Genomic DNA, 14,758 nt, shown 5'->3' with positions numbered 1-14,758 from the left:
GAAGCACCTGCATAGCCATTACGTTCTAGTTGGGCTGCATCAGGTTAATAGAAATTTGAATTGAATTGAATTGAATTGATGTGGAAAGTCTCAGAGTTACTTCTCATAACAGATCTCTTGGGCTAGCTGCTTTTGGTCGAACCTGGCGGATCACAAATTGCGTGGCTTTTCTATAGTATTGAAGGCACAATTTGGTGAGTTCCTTAAAATGAATTTGGGCAATAAATGGATTTTGCATATAATTTTCTGTCGTCTATTTCTAAGTCTGTGACCTGCAGGTAGCTTCGTAACATATACATTCGTTCCCAATTATATTAATACGATTGTAGGCAGTTCCATTTGTATTAATTCCATTGGTCAATATTTGTAGACAAAATACATTCCAATCAAAAGCACATGGAAAGGCGTAGTTTTGATTACATTTGATCTCTTTAGGTAGGAGACAATGATAGTAAATGGTACAATAGACCTTCTTGGCCTTGGAATATTAAAGTTTGCCCATGCCTGCATTGTTTGGAACCCTAGATAGCGCCTCGCTGGCAGATGTGGCGGGAGCAATAGTCAGTGCTGAGAAGTCCGAGAAGAAGGAAGTATCTGTATAGGAAGAGATACTGGACAAGTCTGAAACGATATTCTCTTCACACACACGGCCAAGAGCAGACTCGCACTCACTAGCGGACGATGAGTCGGGGGTAGCGAAAAGACGGCCGTTGTACTCGCCAACGACAGTTGTGACACTCTGCCAAACATTGCCCTCGAAGATTCCCCTCGCATTTGAATCACCGCCTTCCAGAGCATGTCCGTTGTTTTTATCCCAAACATTGTTCACTGCATGCAATAGAGTACCCCCACTCAATGCTGGACTGCGGCCGGAGGTCATGTAGATATAGTTGTTCTGCAATGTAATCTCATCTGCGGCACCGACCATCTCAAAGCCCCAGTAGGTGTATCCATCGCATCCGGTCGAGTAGGGGGTTTCTCCGTCGATGAAGTTGTTCGAGAGAGTAATGCGAGTGTTCGTCGCGAATCCGAACGTGTAGTGCTGCCGTCCGGTGCGAGCCGTCTAGGGATTTCATTAGCAATCGCACTCCATCATTGGGTCCAAAGCACACGTACGGTAACATGGTCAATCCAGATGAGATCAGACTCGTCGAAATACATAGCGTCACCACCCCATACGTACTTGGGGTTCAAGTCAGAAATCTGAATGTTCTGCACGATGATATTCGACACGCCAGCCCTGAATCTCAAGCCTTTGCCTTTAATTATACCCTTGTCTCCATCTCCGAGGATTGATTTGTTTGGGCCAACATCAATCCCTGTCGTTCCGGCAGTGTACCAGGTTTCTTGTGAAGAGGGAGAATCTCCACAGTCGTCCTGGATTATCCTTTGGCAATTATCGCCGGAACCCCAAGAAGCGCAAACTGTTCCAGAGGTCGTGCCTTCCGACTCAGTGAAGTCATATTCCTTGTCAAGGACAATGACGCGCGGGGTATCATCTGTAAGCCACTCCTTTAGCTGAGCAATATCGCTAGGAATTTGTGGTTCGGCATCGCCGCCGCCAGTCACCCCTGCGGCAAAACCTTCAGCTGAACTGGAGACTAATATGGCTGCGCTCAGGGGCGATAGCCATAGGAGGACGGTGGAGACGGTCGATACCACTTTCATTGGGGCGGGGGAGGATGAAATTGCGGGTTTCCGGTAAAAACTGTGAAATTATAGCCAGAAAGGTTTCGAAGGATTGTATACAGGTTTAAATAAACCATCGATCATTGTCGCTAACTTGATTCAAAACGGACCACTTGTTCTAATTAGCCAAGGACCTGATACTGCTCCAGTTTTGCAGATCTTTGCTTTAGCCTGATGTCTGAAACGGTTCCAGCATGACCTGAAACCTCCATCCCACTTGGCTGAGACCAATTCATTGGAATTTTTCTCGCCACTTGACAAGAAATAGAAGTTCCATAAGGCTGGGATGGAGTATGATCAGTTACTGACCCAACTACGCCCAACGAAAGTCAATTGAGTGGATTGCTGTATCCGGGGTTCAGAAGATTTGGAATACTTTACCACGAGTATCAACCGCCAGGCAATGCATGCAAAATAATTCGCCGCCTTGCCACTGCTAGCTCTGTTCACTTGTCTAACCACATCGCATCACCTTGTTCACTAATCGGCACCCGGCTGTATTTGGATTATTCATGTTGTGAAGGAGCCCACACATTTATGTAATGCAGACGTACATATGTACGTGGATACATATATATGATTTCATTAATCTAGCCTTTTCTTGTCAACATACTGTCATATTACCTGACTTATTCTATGGCTACGCCTTCCTTCTTCCGTTGTGCTATATGGCGGAATATGTAGAGGTCATAAGGGTTCAACCCCATTTTATGGTTCAAGTTTGTTTGGACGTGACGCATCTCAGAGTCTGGGACGCGTGCCCTGACCTCTTCTTCGTTGACAGTGACCTGCTCTTCCAGGAACTAACCAACTCCACATATGACTCTTCAGTCCTGGTTCTGCTGATCTGCTGGGTCCATATCGACAGTGAGCCACGATCAGCAAGTCGTATTCATTAGCACTTGGCCAGCAGCCCGGTGTATCCAACACAAAATGCGTACCCGGCAGAAACGCCCCACCTACCGGGTTCTGAACGACGAGAGCGATGGAAAGTTTTTGCCGGATGATCGAACCGACCAAACAAACGAACCAAGCGAGCTACCGAATAACCTCACACATACTCTCCCAGCCTGTCAAGAAAGCGTGGAGATCCTCGCCAACATACCGGATTGCGAGCTTTTACCTTCCGAGTCTGTGTCACAAGTGGTAGTATCCCAAGAGAGCTCAACAGATGCTGATACTTCAATCACAAGCCACGTATCCTCTCGATGCTCCAAACGACCAGCGCCTACTACTGAGTGGATCTGGGGTTATTTCGAGACCACAGTCGTTGATTGTCCATGGGTGATCAAAAGGACCAACAAGAGGAGGCTGGTCGGCCGAAAGATTTGCTGTACGCATGTAGATGAGAAAGCAGGAACACGCTGTGACTGGCATACGTCAGATTCCCAGAAGCAAAATACAACCAGCAACATCAAAACCCACTGGGCAAGGCATGACATTTACTGCCCGACCTCCAGTATACAGCCACCGAAGAAAGGTCCAGACATTCGGGTTTTTATGGGGGGGAAACAGAGTCTCACCCATCAAGAGGTCGTGGAAAGGAATGCCATTCGCTAACTGATATGGTGACTGATATGAAAGCCTTCACCACTGTTGAGTCTCCAGAGTTTCAGCAAATGTTCCGAGACATTCCTGGAATTGAGCCTCCTTTCACATCTCGCCACACCTTGCGGGATCGAATCATGCAAGAGTTCCCTATACAGCGCAAGACCTGAATAATGAGCTGGCTTTGACTTGCAAAACCATTACCTTATCACTGGATATCTGGACAAGCAAGAAATCTTCCTATCTTAGGGATAATTGGTCATTGGCTGACTGACGAATTTGAGTACCGCGAGAAATTACTCGAGTTCGCCGAACTCCAGGGCATTCATAGCGGCGAAAACCTGGCAATTGCAGTGGAAAATATGCTTATCGAGTTGAGTCTCAAGGACAAGCTCATTTCCATTACAGGCGACAACGCCAGTAACAATGAGGCCATGGCTTCGGAGTTATTCTTCTCTCTTTCCGACCGACCTAGTGTGGAAGAAGCAATGCCAGCACCACTCTATCGAAGCCTTGACAGTTACATCAGCTGCCTGGCTCATGTCCTCAATCTGATTGTGAAAAATATCCTCCCTAACCTAGGGTCAGGGACGATGGAACAAGCACAAGTTGCCTGTGACTGTTTACAGGCTGGTAACTCGATCACCGATCACTCAGCTATAGGGATATTACGGGTCCTCGCTCTTTGGATTAACCGAAGTCCTCAGCGCCGACAGAAATGGAAGGAGGTTTGCAGACTCAACAATCTTCCAGACAAATTCGTTGCGTACGATGTGACGACACGATGGAACTCAACATTTCGCATGGTCGACGATGGCTTGAAGTCAAGGCAACAAGTCAACAAGTTCCTAAACCTTCAGGAGAAACTCCCGCCGTTTACTCTCCAAGATTGGTCACGGCTGGAACAGATTCACACAGTACTCCACAAGTTCAATGAGCTTACTTTGTTCATTTCGAAACGCAATCCACAAATCAGCCTCGCAGTCCCGATTTACTATGAGCTACACGAATTGCTTGACGATGTGAGGGAGGGCAATGGTGACTTCGCAAAACTGGATCGAGATATCATAGCTGCAGTGAAAGACGGGATGAAGAAATACGAAAAGTACTATTCCATTATGGATCACTGCCTACTACACTGCCCTCGTCTTGGATCCTCGAGTCAAAGGCGAAATGGTCTTACGAGAACTTCAAGATGGCAATGCAGGGACAATAATTCTGGAAACGATCCGCACCCATCTGCATCAGGTATACGCGGCTAGTAACCCGGAGCATGATGCCGCTGCATCACAGTCGACTTCCCTGCAGCATAGTGATGTGGAGTCTAGAATGCTGAAGAAGTTGCAGGTGCGAGATCCACCGCTGTCAGATATTTATAAGTAGTTCGACACCCCTCCGATCAGCGTCGCAGATACCACCGGCCAGAACTGGCTCTGTAATTGGTGGAAGATGCACAAGGGCGAGTATCCGCGGATGGCAGCAGCAGCCAGGGAATATCTAGCGATTCCTGCTTCTGAAGTTGGTGCTGAGAGAGTGTTTAGCACAGCGAGGGATGTGCTAGGCATCCGGAGATATTCTTTGAAGGGGGGTACCATAAGAATGCTGATGTTGATTCGCGACGGGTATAAGTGGTAGCGGTCAAGGATCGGGGTTGGTGAAAATATACCGTCGCGATTTCCCGGTTCTGCATTCAAAAATTGTCAAATAAACTGCTGTTCGATCAAAGCCCGTTCACTCTCTAGATGATTATAAAGGGAAAATATGCCGATGTCGATAAGATATGACGATATCGTGAGTGGTGATATCATCAAATTTGAAGCCCGCCGATATCGTACCGGCAATCGGCATCGACAAATTCAAAAGCAACCGATATCGTATCGTCTGTAGATATCGTATCGTCAGTATCGGTATATCGGCAATATCGTCAACAGCCCTATATTAGGCATATAGTATATGAAGTTATCCTAAGAAATAAACATCTGTTCTATCTTTTTCCTGGTTGCGGAGGCCGTGGCCGGTTTGGTGGGTGGTGTGCATGAGCTTGATGATTGATTATGTCACCAGGATTACGGCAGTGGCGAAAGAATTGTAAAACATCTGCCGCTCGACATATCCCCACCATGTTCATTTACAGTTCATGCATATGTCTGCCGTATGGCGGATCGAGGCCAAGCTCTTGGAGTCGCGTTGTTTTTCCTTATCACTACATGGTTAACAGTACTAATGCGATGCTATGTCCGGATAAGACTGAGAACCCGTTTTGGAGCTGACGATGCTCTTTTGATCGCGGCTCTGGTGGGTGCCCAGTTTCAGATGCTTATTACGTCATCCCCAATATTCATTTTATCGACAAAGATGGTCTGATGCTTTTAACTCTTCAAGGTTTTCTTTACTCTGGCTTCCTGCCTTTGGGCCGCAGCAGTTAAAAGCGGCGATATTGGGAACCCTATTACGGACCTGATTTCCGACACGGTTTCAAGAGCGCTGAAGGTACGTGGTTTATTGTCCGTGGAAAGCTCAGCGTTCTCATCTATTTTAGTTGATCCTACTATATGAGATCTTCTATGTTCTTGCGACAGCCACGATTAAAGTGTCCATCGGGCTTTTTCTCCTCCGCTTCACTGTCGAGCGAACTCATACCTATGTCATATATGGTGTGCTCGTTATGGTGACTGGCTTTGGTGTCGCTGGATTTTTTTTCATAATCTTCCAATGCCGTCCTCCATCAGAATTTTGGGAGCATAGGGTAAACCCACACGGATCTTGTCTCCACCCTAGGCAGGTAGCCAGCGGTATATACTCTTATGCATCAATGACCTGTTTTTCAGATTTGGTGTATGGAGTTTTACCAATTTTTATTATTTGGAAGTTAAACGTGAGCTTTCGCACGAAAGTCTACCTGGCTGTTATTCTTGGAATTAGCTCAGTGTAAGTTGAATCACTTCCCGAGCTCACTCTGCGTATGAAAGAAATACTTATGTGTGTGCAGTGCAATAATTGCATCGATAATAAGGCTCTTATATATCCGACATCTTATCACGGAGTCTATCTTCTTTAACATCAGTTTTCTTATCTGGTCGCAGATTGAACTTGGAGTAGCTATTATTGCTGCTTCAACAGCGACGCTTCGACCTCTTCTGGCTAAGTTGAAATCTTGGGTTTTTCGCACCCGCCACCCAGAATCGGGCGATACTGGATTGGATATTAATGCGACATATACGGCAACGCGCGAGGTCAACAGCAGGGTCTATTCAAACAATGCATCTTTACCTTGAAGTTGAAAAAATGAAGCTCACAGGTATATTTTGTGTTCCACCGAATCTTAGGTTTGGCTTTCCTCTGATGAAGTATATTATTACGCTTCCTGCATATATCAATACTGGAGAGGTCTACAGTTAATGTAATACTGCCATTTTCAGCAACTGCTAACTTCTACCGGGAGTTTATAGGGGACTCTCTATGATTGTTTGCCCACTGACGGATTTAACCCGTAAGGACAGGAAGTTTGTGTGGGTCAAGGAAGGAGGAGCCGCCCAAAGGCTGAAACGGTTACGTGGTCGCAGACGATACTATATTACGGACAAGGAAATTTCACCATGTATTTAGCAGTAGAATTTCAGTAGCATAAAAAAGCTTAGCAACAATATGAGAGTGTGATGTTTTCCTTTGCGCAGACGAAAAGCACGGTAGCGAGCATCTAACTAGTGTAGTGGGGAGACCCCCTCCCCGTACTACATGGGCGCCATCCAGACTATGTGACATAGCCGGCAGTATACAGTGGCCGGATAGCTAGTTCTAGAATACACCTTCTTACACCTCCCCGACCTGACCCCTACATTTGGGCTTCTCGCTATTTCCTGATTGCTACGCGTGTGTTTTGTGGTGGTTTTTCTGCTGAATCGACCGGCACGTCTCAGCGCGTGCTGCCATCGAGCGTTCCCCCCTTCAATACATAATGACTCTTGCTTCAGTCGATATCTCCACAGTGTTCTTTCTCTTAGTTTACCGTTTTCTCCAAGTGACGAAGTTTTTGATAATTAATGTCTAACTGAAGCAACCGCCTTGAGGGAGAGATTCTTAAGTTCAAAAATGAAGTCGAAGACAGAATAAGTAATTTGTGTATGCGTCCAAAAATACAATTCTAAATATACACATCACGCCGTCTGCGACTTGTCCCACCCAACACAAGTGTTGGTCCTTTCGATTTTGAAGATACCTGTCAGTTAATGCACATCACCCCTATTAGTTTCATTATCTTGTAGAACTGTATAACTGAGTTTTCATCTGCGAAATTAGCAGTTTGACGCTGCCTTTCGAAAAAATGATTGCCCTCTGGACTTTTCCATCCCTCTTCAGCTAAGGGCTCCATGAAAAGAATTCATACACTAACTGTCACGCAGTGCATTACAGTAATCCCCTGAGATAGATGTCAGGTTTCTCGCATTTACTAGTATGATCGGGTTTTGAGGTGACCTACTCGCTAAGGAATACGTTAGTCACCTACCTTTCTGGCGGACTAATAAAGAATCTAAGTGCACGACGTCAATCCTAAGAGACCTAATGCTTGTACCAAATCTAAATGGAACTGCGCCTGGCATTAGTGCCCAGCTCATGGCCATGGCTTGACTTGCTATCAAGTAAAGACTGGGCAGAAGCATTGAACCAGCGCTTGAGCTTTGCGACTTTTTCCTTTGTAGATATCCCAATCTCGATCCCCTGATCCTCGATATCATTCATGTACTCTTGCGCTCGTTCTTCCATTTCTCGCATGTGCTTTCGCGCTTGTTCTTCCATTTCCTTCATACATTCATTGGTCGTATTGCGTACCTCGGAGTTACCGTCGTCGACATGTTCACGAAATGCGGCTTCGTTTGTTTTGCATTCGTCGAAGATCTGATCACGACACTCGCTCACGGCACTATCGACAATCTCGTCGACAACATGTGATTTGAGGCTGCGTTCAATCATCTCATCGACATATCGTTTGAGGCGGCGCTCAATCATCTCGACCTTGGCAAAGCCGACTTTCTCAAACTCGGATGGCAGTCCATTGCCTACATCTTCTGGTATGGCCAGCAGATGTTGGCGTCCTGATCGAATTAATAGTTGGCAGATCAGGTCATCGGAAACACCACGGAGCTCACGTTCCAGACGCGCAAGTCTGTTACGCTCTGTGCGGCCAGGAGAGGAAACATGCGTAAAATAAGTTGGACGGATTGAGGAGGGTGACGGGGAGAGAGTACTCGGTGTATTGACTTCGGTGGGAGAGCCTAGCGGTTGAGGGGATGGAAGGAGCAGTCTTTTTTGTCTTTCATCGTCAGATGGCATTGACCATGGGTCTAGATACTATTAATGAGTTTTTGAATGACAAAGTACGTCAGTAGATAAGATGAGAAGATACCTCTGCGCCGTTTTCTGACCACTTGTTCGGACACGGACTCCTCACAATATAGGGGTGGATCCACCTGCTTCACCTGCTCGGACACGGACTCCTGATAATATGGGGGTGGATCGAGCGACAGACTAAAGGCACGCCAATCTCTCTGGACCACGCCATGGCGAGCGTGGTCAAAAGACTCCGCCTGAAGACTTCTTTTTTGCAGGGCACAGGAGAAAGTTTTCAGCTGATTAAGTTCATTTTTCACAAATTGTTGTCTGGAAAAGTGTAGACGTAGAAATTTGGATTGACAGATCTTTGCAAATGCGTGAAAATTCAAGTCTCCTTGATTGGCAGGGCTTAGAGACTCCATCTCAGATGGACAAAGAACAATGCCGGTCGAACCGAGTGTCAGACTCAGTGTTGAGGCGGCCGAAACATTGGTGACGGATGCCGGGAGCATGGAAACCAAACGAGATGAACAGAGGCTGTCGTTGCTTATCGGGGCCAATTCACATATTTCGATTATCTCTGGAGGGACATTCAACGTCAGCACCTGTGATCTGCCGCTCAGGTTAGCGAGATCTGCCGTAATCCGAAGGGAGATAGATCCTTTGTTGGTAGTTTTATGATGGGCAATACGAAGACGAGCAGAACAAGAAACATCGAAATCGGGTGTATAAACAAGAACTGCCTTCTGCAAGACCCAGGGCGAGTTTGGCGATTTGGTAGTCATTGTGTTGTTGCAATATTCGCTGGGTTAAAAAAGAGAACCCTCGATGAATCGAGTAACCCTCCCACCCGGGCTTTGGAACAGCGTTGAGCAGCCCTGACTCGCGTAAAATGACGGATGAATAATGATAATAAGATGCGTAAAGTGGTAAAAGCTCTTGCGGCCTGGTCACGAGTACGTGCCCAATCCGAAGTCAACAAGTGAAATCGGAGAGTCCTATGAAAACACAGGAATGGCAGGACTGGCGGCGAGAACGGCAAAGAGCAAATACTTCCTTTACAGGATGATGTTGGAGGGAGAAGGGAAGAAGAAATGGCCAGAGAGAATGGAAAAAGGGGAGGCGGGGACGGCGCGAATTTGGAAGTCTGACCACGTGATCGGACACCGGTGGATATAGGGTGGGATCCGGATTCCGGATTCTGGAATCGTACGGAGCTCGGATTTCCATACGGTTTTTTACACGCTCCAATTAATGATCAAGATAAATTAAATCGTTCCTAGTGTTCGAAAAGGCGGTTACTGGGGCCAAAATCAGGGATTTCTTTGATAGGGTGTCGACTCCAAACGGCCGTGATACATCCCCTTCTTCATGCCGAAACCCATATAAGTCGGAGAGAACTGGCAAATCCGTTCGGCAAAACGCGAAGAGCCGCTTTCCGGAATGGCTTCTGCACACGAAATACACTTGTTGGCAGGTCTACGGACTACTCAGCGAAATGACGGCATGCATGACCTACATGGTAACGAGTACGTACCGTGCGATCCATCATAACTTTGTCCGCCCGCCCCAATGCGCGTCGTGTATTTTGTCACATCTTCGCGCCGATGTAGTGTGATTGGGTTTCGGCTTCCCGCCCTACTCTGATCCTATCCCACATGCGATCTATCACACCTCCTGCCCGCCTCCTCAATGATGCCGTCTCAGGAGGTTTGCTCACACGGGTTGGCCTGTCCTCCCGTTGGACTTCTGGGCCCCTCTGGGCCCCTTTCTCCATAATGTCGTTCGCGACCAGGCGTGACTCCGCTTGACGAAACTCTACTATCCGATCGACGCAATGTACCCCCACCTAGTCCTCTGTAGCCCCAAATGGCCACGGTGTCTATCGATCATATTTTCGAGGCATGTGACCTTGTGCATAAGCCCACCCAAATCTTGATTATCTGCCAGCGATTTGCTAGCATCAGGTCCCATCGCCGGTACAGAAAGGCCTCACGACCCTGCTGCGACGGCAACGGGTGCGTTTCCGGGAGCCAGCATGTGCTCAACCTCGCCTCGATGACTCGCCGATGGACCCCCACCTCCAGTTCCAAGACGGCAAAACATGCCGCCAGTGTGGCTATCACACCGTCAACATCACCGTCCTGCGACGTCATCTTCACAGGAGCATCTGCAGCAGCAGTGAGTCTCCTGTCGTCGGGCCAACGACCTCTACGACGATATCTACCTCCAGACATGGTCCCAAAGCTCCTCACGGCGTTATTGGACAGTGATCCATCAGGGACGAACCGTCCGATCGGTGGCGCCGGACCGCACCGCGGATGTCCACCTAGTTTCGATCCACCAGCGAGAACGGCCCCGCCTTGACGAGGAGGCTGCCGAAGCCGCCGAGGCCGACTAGTTCAACCATCCCCAAGCGTTCACTGGCTACCAATCTTACAATAGTAGTGCAACGAACCATGGCTCCCAACCTGGTCGCCAGCTTGACTTATAAACATGTCACATGATAACTACAACGCAAATGTTGGCCCCCCCCCCAACATGAAGCGTAATCGTACGAAACTACGTAGACGACAGAGCTGGTTGCAATCACCTCAAGACGCGTCGGCGCTACGTTCATTGTCATCTTCGTAGGCTTTTTCCTGGAGGAGCGGGAGTCTATTGTGCTCCTTACGCTGCCTGGATGATCTGGAACCTTTTTTTTCTGTACGCCACTGAAACGATCCAGTTATTCAGAAATATACAGCAGAACTCAAGGATGATGAGGCCAAGGGCGACGAGGGGGCCAAGAATGGAGAAGACAACAAATCCATACGACGCCGATTGGAAGACGTGCTTTCCAGCGAGGGAGTTAGTCGCCAGGCCAACCTGCAAGGCTGTCAGGACGACGACTATATAGACCGTAGCAGCAGCCAGCCAGGAGAGGTTGTCTTGGAAGAAGTCGCCATATCGATGCCACTGCGACATGTAACCGCGCAGGAACGGTGGCTGGGTGAGGCTGTATATTTTGTTGAGCCGACTCAGACAGAGCTCACCGTAGATGAATCGCGCGTGGATGTTGTGGTATATATGGTCCGTAGCGAGGACCTGCTCAACAAGGATCGTCCAGTCCGACCAGGTTACCTCCGTGGGTATCAATTGTTTATCCCGGGCGATGAGAAAGTCGCTCTCATGCGAGACCAGGGCGGCATAGGAGAACAGGAACCCGAGTGCTGACTTCCACAACCTCCTACGGTCGCATGAACCATCGCCCCCAGGTGGATATCCAGTCGCGCTAGCTAGCACGCAAGCGCAGGTGCAACCCGGCAGACAGGAGAGGTGGTCGGACCAGAAGCGCGGCACAAGGAGGAAGCGCGGAATCGGTTTGATAAATATGCGGCCGGCGGTCCAGACAAGATGCATGTCCATTCGCTCCGTGATGAATATGTCCCGCGAGAGGAGGAGCTGATGGTGCAGCGGACGCGGCGGCATCGGGCGACCGACGATCCACAGCCAGCTAAAGATGATCTGGAGCCTGTGCAAGTTGAATTCCCTCTGAACGCATGCCGCGATGTCCCAGGTGGAAGCAGCCAAATCATCCGACGCGGTGCGGTATGACGCTGGGAAGAGTAGGCGGGGCGGGTAGTCGCTGGACATCGACGTGTCGTCGCGGTCCAACGGTTCGACGAGGAAGGGGCATGTCTGCGCAAAGCTGTTAGCTCACATGTCCAGTGCCATGATGGCAGGATAAACGGACGCGGCCTCGTTGCTCTTCCGTATAGATGCCGTTTTGATCGTCGTCCGACATCTCGCCGACTTGTTTGTTTCGGCTCCGTCAAGTTGTCGCTTGGCCGGGATCAATATGTATATGTGCCATTGGTAGGTCGACACAGCTCAAGGGCGATGTCTGCGTTGCGCACTTCGCGCCGTCACGCGCCTCCTGCATGGTGATTGGGTATGACCAGTGGGTCAGGCTGGCGGCTAAGTGTTGCGTCGGCGAAGCTGAGGGCTGCTCTCAAATTAAAGCCTCACAACTACTGATGGAAGCACACCAAGAGATGCCACGTCTTCGGCCTTGTGCGTATCTCTTCAGAACGAGCGGCGTCGGCAGTGAGATACTTCGAAGCGGTTGCTCCGCCTAACCGTCATTGAGCCGAGACCAGTGTCCAAAGCGTACGCCATGACCCTCGCGTTGTGGGCTACCTTGGTCGTGCTTACCGGCTCCCTTCTCTACCCTATCTTTGGCAAGATTCGTCGTCGTGGAAGGACGGACCGCCCCGACGGACTTTACACTATTTCCGAGCCTAAGCAAGTCGCTTTCGAGTAAGAGCCGCCACGCCAACCGCGACGCGTGCCCTAATGGCTATAGGATTGTCGCCGTCCACGGCCTTGGGGCACATCCAGGATACACCTGGACAAGTGCCCCTTCGAGCTCTACCGACTCGGAAGTCGGAAACCGCGTCCACCTGCTGAGAGATCTCTTCAAACATGACTTCCCCAACGCAAGAATCCTGGCCTTTGCACACAACTCCGACTGGTTGATCGGTGCCCCGGTCAAGTCAGCGCAGCAGATCGGCGACCGATTGCTAAAAGAGTTAGTGAAGTATCGGTCAAAAAAAAACAGGCGAGGACTGCAAAATCCAAAGACAACGTGGCTAACAGAGGCCACAGTGCGTTCCAATCGTCTTCATCGGCCACAGCTTCGGGGGCATCGTCATAAAAGAGGTATGCCGCGACACCATTCCCCTACATGCAGACCTAAACCTTCTACAGGCCTTGTGCAATCCCGAGGACGCCACGCGAGACGTCGTCGACAGCACTTGCGGCATCATTTTCCTCGGGACCCCTCACCAAGGGTCACCTGTATCGCGTCTCGGGACCGTTGCAGCCCGTGTGACCGGCTTTTTAGGGTCCAGCACCGGGCTGCTCCTCTCCCTGATGAGTTATCGGGAACAACTCTCCGACTTAGACGTTCGTTTTGTTCAGTGCATGAGGGAGAAAGAGAGTCGACGACAGAAGGCCGAGATCGTAGCTTTCTGCGAAACAAAACCCACACGCGTGCTGGGATGGCTATCTGTCGGCCTGGTAGGTGCTGCTGTCCTCATGTGGAATCTCTCTGACATTCCGTAGATTGTCCCCACGGACTCGGCCCGAGGCGGCCATGCTGCTTTAATTGTCTTTATCGATACAGACCACTCTGGGCTGAACAAGTGCGAGAAGCGGGTGGATCGGTTATATACAGACCTCCGTCGACAGCTACATAGGCTCAGACCGTACGTTAGTTCACTCTATTTCCAGACGCACCGGCTGACCGCGATAGAACAACCACCCCGACATTGAACGGCAACCTGAAGTTTGTCGTCGGCAAACTACGCACCGTGGAAGGCGCCGCATTCAACTCCCATGCGAATGAACACGTCGCGACTTGCCTCGAAAACACGCGCCGTGAGCTGCTCGAGGAGATCAACCAATGGGCCGACGGCCCAATGACTCGCGAGCATATATACTGGCTTCAAGGGAAGGCCGGCACCGGCAAGTCAACAATAGCTCGTACCGTGGCCCGTAACCTTGCCGCCCGGGATCGTCTCGCGGCCAGCTTCTTCTTTAAGCGGGATGAATCCGATCGCGGTACCGCCCGACAATTTTCACGACTATTGTGTGACACAGATAGCATGGACAGAAACAAGCAGGATATGACACATCCAGCCAAAGCCTTATTCGTATTGCTGATGCTCGCCTATTCGGCAGGGCCGCAAGGGAGGAGTATAGACACAGAAGAAATCGGATTTGGGTCTCTGTCGAAGCATGTCGTACAATAAATCCCAGTAAAGCCGCCTGTGTTGAGTGTGTCATTCAAAAGAATACAACCAAATCGCCACAATGCCTCCGCCGACAGCCCTTCACTACGTGATAATATGGATCGCGAAATCTATTTCGTAGAGTGTAGAGGGATGTTGGATACAATTTGGTTGGTGTCCTGTTGCTTAACCAAGAGGAATTGACTCATCGAGCTTCGGGCTATCCCGAAGATCTCCGACACATTTATGCTTGACGAGCCAAGATGCTAATCGATTACAGTACAACCATCTTGGCCTTGTGGGGCGCGTGAGTTAATTATTCCAGGCTGCAGCACGGAGTACATAGGTTGGTAATGTCTGCGTTTCATACATGAATTTATTTAGCAAGAACTTGTATATGGTACGTACCATAAGAT

At 49.3% G+C, this 14,758-nt stretch overlaps 6 protein-coding genes across 6 annotated transcripts; 3 read left to right on the top strand and 3 right to left on the bottom strand.

Moving 5' to 3' along the window:
- Positions 1 to 487: 487 nt before the first annotated feature.
- On the bottom strand, positions 488 to 1,668 carry N7532_009750 (polysaccharide lyase family 1 protein; the record flags this gene model as incomplete). The annotated part of the gene is made up of 2 exons (XM_056622241.1): positions 488 to 1,063; positions 1,117 to 1,668. 2 exons carry the CDS (start codon positions 1,666 to 1,668, stop codon positions 488 to 490), a joined length of 1,128 nt encoding a protein of 375 aa, XP_056469657.1.
- Positions 1,669 to 2,622: 954 nt separating this feature from the next.
- N7532_009749 (uncharacterized protein) lies at positions 2,623 to 4,620 on the top strand (the record flags this gene model as incomplete). The annotated part of the gene is made up of 3 exons (XM_056622240.1): positions 2,623 to 2,886; positions 3,522 to 4,275; positions 4,433 to 4,620. 3 exons carry the CDS (start codon positions 2,623 to 2,625, stop codon positions 4,618 to 4,620), a joined length of 1,206 nt encoding a protein of 401 aa, XP_056469656.1.
- A 3,192-nt stretch (positions 4,621 to 7,812) lies between these two features.
- N7532_009748 (uncharacterized protein) lies at positions 7,813 to 8,794 on the bottom strand (the record flags this gene model as incomplete). The annotated part of the gene is made up of 3 exons (XM_056622239.1): positions 7,813 to 8,576; positions 8,639 to 8,729; positions 8,762 to 8,794. 3 exons carry the CDS (start codon positions 8,792 to 8,794, stop codon positions 7,813 to 7,815), a joined length of 888 nt encoding a protein of 295 aa, XP_056469655.1.
- Positions 8,795 to 10,434: 1,640 nt separating this feature from the next.
- Positions 10,435 to 10,966, top strand: N7532_009747 (uncharacterized protein; the record flags this gene model as incomplete). Its single annotated transcript, XM_056622238.1, has 2 exons — positions 10,435 to 10,746; positions 10,799 to 10,966. 2 exons carry the CDS (start codon positions 10,435 to 10,437, stop codon positions 10,964 to 10,966), a joined length of 480 nt encoding a protein of 159 aa, XP_056469654.1.
- A 269-nt stretch (positions 10,967 to 11,235) lies between these two features.
- N7532_009746 (uncharacterized protein) lies at positions 11,236 to 12,282 on the bottom strand (the record flags this gene model as incomplete). The annotated part of the gene is given in 2 exon segments (XM_056622237.1): positions 11,236 to 12,256; positions 12,269 to 12,282. The coding sequence occupies 2 exon segments, from the start codon at positions 12,280 to 12,282 to the stop codon at positions 11,236 to 11,238; spliced, it is 1,035 nt and encodes a 344-aa protein (XP_056469653.1).
- Positions 12,283 to 12,724: 442 nt separating this feature from the next.
- Positions 12,725 to 14,363, top strand: N7532_009745 (vegetative incompatibility protein HET-E-1; the record flags this gene model as incomplete). Its single annotated transcript, XM_056622236.1, is given in 7 exon segments — positions 12,725 to 12,867; positions 12,914 to 13,142; positions 13,207 to 13,269; positions 13,318 to 13,629; positions 13,675 to 13,767; positions 13,787 to 13,817; positions 13,843 to 14,363. The coding sequence occupies 7 exon segments, from the start codon at positions 12,725 to 12,727 to the stop codon at positions 14,361 to 14,363; spliced, it is 1,392 nt and encodes a 463-aa protein (XP_056469652.1).
- Positions 14,364 to 14,758: the final 395 nt, after the last annotated feature.

The sequence above is a fragment of the Penicillium argentinense genome (assembly GCF_028826775.1).
Source record: "Penicillium argentinense strain IBT 30761 chromosome Unknown utg000010l_segment0_segment0, whole genome shotgun sequence".
Taxonomy (NCBI): Eukaryota; Fungi; Ascomycota; class Eurotiomycetes; order Eurotiales; family Aspergillaceae; genus Penicillium; species Penicillium argentinense.
This window is presented reverse-complemented; position numbering and strand designations above follow the sequence as displayed.